This window comes from Xyrauchen texanus, unplaced genomic scaffold (genome assembly GCF_025860055.1).
Source record: "Xyrauchen texanus isolate HMW12.3.18 unplaced genomic scaffold, RBS_HiC_50CHRs HiC_scaffold_1348, whole genome shotgun sequence".
NCBI classification, from domain to species: Eukaryota; Metazoa; Chordata; class Actinopteri; order Cypriniformes; family Catostomidae; genus Xyrauchen; species Xyrauchen texanus.
Window position 1 is genome coordinate 1 of NW_026265705.1, and position 5,000 is coordinate 5,000.

The following is a 5,000-nucleotide window of genomic DNA, read 5'->3' on the forward strand; positions in this document are numbered from 1 at the left end:
AATGCTGCTGGCTATGGTTATGAGCGCAGCCCCGAAGAAGTTAGAAAAAACTGGACGGACTTCGCAAGTGTGACAAAACGGAGGGCTGCAGCACGTAGAAGGGAAGCAAAAAAGACTGGTGGGGGTATCAACTCCGTTCCTCCTCTGACTGCAGAGGAAGAGAAAGTTTTGGCCATCCTGGGGCCTGAGGCATTGGAAGGGATCCCTGGAGGCATAGATGCATGTGCGTCAACCAGGCCTTTGAATTCAAAGTTGAGCCCTGGAACATCAGGCCCCTTCCACCCTGGCCCTGGAACATCAGGCCCCTTCCACCCTGGCCCTGGAACATCAGGCCCCTTCCACCCTGGCCCTGGAACATCAGGCCCCTTCCACCCTGGCCCTGGAACATCAGGCCCCCTTCAACCTGCCCCTGTAACATCAGAACCCCTTCAACCTGCCCCTCTAACATCAGGCCCCCTTCAACCTGCCCCTGTAACATCAGAACCCCTTCAACCTGCCCCTCTAACATCAGGCCCCCTTCAACCTGCCCCTGTAACATCAGAACCCCTTCAACCTGCCCCTCTAACATCAGGCCCCCTTCAACCTGCCCCTGTAACATCAGAACCCCTTCAACCTGCCCCTGTAACATCAGAACCCCTTCAACCTGCCCCTCTAACATCAGGCCCCCTTCAACCTGCCCCTGTAACATCAGAACCCCTTCAACCTGCCCCTCTAACATCAGGCCCCCTTCAACCTGCCCCTGTAACATCAGAACCCCTTCAACCTGCCCCTCTAACATCAGGCCCCCTTCAACCTGCCCCTGTAACATCAGAACCCCTTCAACCTGCCCCTGTAACATCAGCAATGAGTCCTGGTCTTGGGCTATTGCTCCCTTCTCCTGACTCCCCTCAGTCTGAGGCCTCCTCATGTGCTGGGCAACGTCGTTCTGGCATTCCAGAAAACCAGCCATTAATCTCCCACCAAAGGAGAAACAGGGGACGTTGTGGCTGCAGTGAGAAGCTGCTTCAGTCGGAGAAGAAGAAATTATCTGAACTCCAGGGAATCAGGAGAGAACTGAGAGCCCTGAAGGAGCAGCAAGGCCAACATCATCAGGAGGTTATGGCCTATAGGAGGGCTAAATTGGAACTCCTGCAACAACAAGCCAGCTAGCCCTCTTTAACCATGTTTCTACCAACCGACAGTAAGTGAAAATTGTGTTATTTACTCAGTATGGAAAGTCAAATCATGTGTGGCTGACAGCCATGTCTTCTTTTTCTTTTTCAGATCCACAGATGTAACCCTCTTTTTTTTTTTTTTTTTTTGCCTACATTGTTGGCCTTCATGCCTCCCAAAATCCAACCCCTCGTCCTTGTCGTGGGAGGTGGAAACAGACTGGTTCTGGCAAATGGAGCTCTGGTGAAGCTGTGTGGTGCATGGCATTCAATTTATTTTTCAGTGATGAAGTTAAAACCCTTCAGCAGTTGAACTGAAATACAAATAAATAAAAAATGTTATGGCCAAATATACTCTTTTGTAATATGTATTTCAAGTGCTTTTCTAATACACTGGGCATTCAGTTTAATATGAGTTAAAGAGCATACTATTGTAACTTGACTCAAAGTAGTATATTAATGCCACATAAAAATGCAGGCATTACTGAGTGAAGCTGAAGCATGTTTACCATGCCATGTCATCCTTTATTAAATACCTGAATAATGTGACCAAGCCTGATAATGAAACATATGGAATGTAACTTTTATTTTGAAGTGGTAAGCTATCATCACATAAATAAACCATAAAGTAAATGAAAATTTTGTTAATTCACAACATTAATATCATCAAAGACAATATAAGCCAAACATAACACAAAACACTCTTAAGTACTTAGACCATTCTTAAGAGAAGAATGAAAAATATGAAATAACAGAAAGACAACAGCCTATTTTAAACCAAATCAACATATACAATATATTAATGTTGTACCATATTACTATAACAAATCAAAGATGGTAATAATAATTAAATTAATTTAGAATGATTATTAGCTAAGGTGTTTCTATTAACTCAAAAGCAGGTGTACTAATGCCTCTCCTAATAAAAGTTACACTTGTGTGTTTCAAGTGCTCAACAATGGCAGCTTTACAAAGATTCTTACAGCTGGAGCGCAGAAGGCGGCTGAGAAGTCAATCAGTTTATATAAATGCCCACATAAGGACAAATTTTACCCCTCTTGACTCACTATCTGATGATGCAATTTTAAGAAAATTCCGTCTTCCAAGGACCAAGATTCTTGAATTATTTCAGATAGTGAAACCACACCTTCAGAGGGCAACAAGAAGAAACTACGCCTTAAGTCCAGAGGTGCAGTTGTTAGCTACACTGCGTTATTTTGCTGTTGGAAGTTTTATGGAGGTGGTGGGTGATGGCCTGGGGCTCAGCAAGTCTTCAGTCAGCAAAACTGTGACAACAGTAACACCTTTGCTGTTAGAGCTGATGAAGAGCATCCTGGTTTTCCCCAAAACTCCTGAGGAAATACAGCTGGCCAATCAACAATTCTATGATATTGACAACATCCCCAGAGTGATTGGCATCATTGATGGCACCTTAATCCCAGTATTAAGCCCTAAGGTAAATGAGCCCTTGTACATTTGCAGGAAGGGCTATCCAGCCATTAATGTTCAAGTAGTGTGTGATCACCAGGGAATGTTCACTGACATTGTGGCAAAATGGCCTGGAAGCACACATGACTCTTTTGCATGGGCCAATTCTGCAATTTGCCAGATGGCTGAAGAAGGTGGCTTTGGTGATAGCTGGCTGCTGGGAGACAGTGGATATCCTCTTCGCCCCTACCTCTTGAGACCTGTGCAGCATCCAGCCACCATTGCAGAGGAAAGGTTTAATCAGGCCCATGGAAGGACACGCTCTATAGTGGAGAGGACTATAGATATGTTTGGATGGTAGGCTAATATTTTACAGTTTGGACACTGTGTTTTCTATTATTTGTTTCATTTAATCTGACATAACTTGTGTTAATAAATAATGCTGTTTATTTGCCTATGTTTCCCCCCAGCAGACTTCACTTAAATACTTTTGCAAACAATAAATATGTATTTGTTTCTTATAACGCCATGAGAATATTATATTCTACTACACAAAACTGCTTATTTATAAAATGTTTCTTCATTCATTGACTATATATAAAAAATACTGTGGTTTGAGTGTGTAATATTTTAAATAGCCTATAACGTATGTAAATTAGCCTACGTTTCCTTAGCGTTAAGCACTGCATATGTTGCGTATATGTGTAGGCTACAGTAGGCTACAGATACAATTTAATATTTAAGGGTAACCCCCTAAAATAATTTTTGTAAAATATTGTTATATGACAATTTGTCTTTGGGAATTTAACAAAGCTACTCACTTGCACGCTCACCGTTTCTTCGCACAAACGAAACCAAGTCTGCGTCCCAACCGGCAAAAATAACCCTTTCGGAGTGCACTTCGAAGGGAGAATAATTGCGATCGTCACGCTATTATATCGTTTTAAATAATTTGCAATAAAGAAAGCAAATTGTGTAAAACCTGAGCACCTCGACTTTAAGTCATCCAAATCACTTAAAGTGGATGGTGAAAGCTTCGAAAGTAATAGGCTATAGGGTCGATAGGTCTGAATAGAACACATCCCAGCTGCTGCGAAATCAATGACGTCGACACAACAAACAAACAAGGAACTATGCTTCTAACCACAGGTCAAGAGCTGTCGTTCCAACCACCAAAGTTTGCGATGCAGTTTGCGAATGTTCGTTTGAACTATGGTTTCGGGAAACACCAAATCGTTGGACTATGTTAGTAACGACGGAACTTGCGACCATAGTTGGCTAACGATGCTTTCGGGAAACGCACCCCTGTATGCGTACAAGATGTAACATTGATTTGTTTCTCAACGCATGTTCTGCACAGAGGAAACATAAGTTTCCCTGCACACCTGTAAGGAAGCACAGGATGAAGCAATTTTCGGGGGTTGCATTGTGGCCTTAATAAGTCCATAATAATTTTCAAGGGGGTCAAACTCCTTGAAAATTATTTCAGGATGTCCAACAGGGTAGCTTTTTTGAGCCTGACAGTAAGGATAAAGACTCGTGAAATCAACATATCTGATCTTTTCATTTTCTGAAGTTTTGTGGTACAACTTGTAAGCATTTGTACGCCCCCCAAAGAGTGCATCACGCGGTTTCAGTCTCTCAGGTGCCGAATAAGTGGTCATAAACGCAATTACATGAGGGTCAGTTTGCTTAAGATACTTCCATACACACTCATGCATCACCTCAACGTCTAAACAGTATGCGTTCTGCAAAACATCAATATTGTCATTAAACTGCATCCTGAGCACTCCAAAAGGCACTTTTGACCGGGGGTTTACATAGTCAGGTCTGTAACAACACTCGTGACTGTGGTGAAAACACCCGGCAAATTCTAGAGCTTTTCGTACACCATCTTTTTCGTAATATCCATCAACAAAGTACTCTCCAAATTTCACTTCATGTCTTATACTGATTGACGTATGCATTATTATGTGTCAGAGCCAGTGTATTTCTAGAGAGAAATTGCGTCTTGAAAGTACCCAACAGCAACTAGCAAGAGTCACGTAGCTGAAAGGATCTACCTGCGTGCATCGTAGGAATTCATCTCTAAATTTAATGCATGCTTCACGTAATAAAACGACGTCATTCATGCAGTAGATGCCAATCTCTTTTTTGAAATCAAAGACTTCATCGACTGTTTCGTACCACTGATCAAATTTTGTCCTGGCACTATCTGTCATGGTGTTGTACCCGTAGTAGTTTTTAGCAGGGTATGGACCTATATAAGTCTGATTTTCCTGTCTGTTAATAGTGAGGAAAGAAGCCTTTTTCTTTATTTTCCAAATTTAACGCAGATGGCATCTTAGACAGAGCCATGTGGAGGAATGAGTAAGAATCGATAAAACGTTGCCTAAAAGTCTCATCATACATGAAAATGGT

At 42.3% G+C, this 5,000-nt stretch overlaps 2 protein-coding genes across 7 annotated transcripts; one reads left to right on the top strand and one right to left on the bottom strand.

The window, feature by feature from the left end:
- Positions 1-38: 38 nt before the first annotated feature.
- On the bottom strand, positions 39-3,420 carry LOC127641679 (uncharacterized). Of its 6 annotated transcripts, XM_052124615.1 has the most exons (4): positions 3,401-3,420; positions 794-1,465; positions 614-703; positions 39-583 (listed from the first exon to the last, which is right to left on the bottom strand). In XM_052124615.1, exons 2-4 carry the CDS (start codon positions 947-949, stop codon positions 128-130), a joined length of 702 nt encoding a protein of 233 aa, XP_051980575.1. In that variant the 5' UTR covers positions 950-1,465; positions 3,401-3,420; the 3' UTR covers positions 39-127. The 6 variants fall into 6 exon arrangements, with proteins under 6 accessions (XP_051980575.1, XP_051980574.1, XP_051980572.1 ...); XM_052124614.1 differs by having other exon boundaries at positions 39-703; XM_052124612.1 differs by having other exon boundaries at positions 39-763.
- Positions 2,110-2,940, top strand: LOC127641678 (putative nuclease HARBI1). Its single transcript, XM_052124608.1, has one exon. It carries the CDS (start codon positions 2,110-2,112, stop codon positions 2,938-2,940), a length of 831 nt encoding a protein of 276 aa, XP_051980568.1.
- Positions 3,421-5,000: the final 1,580 nt, after the last annotated feature.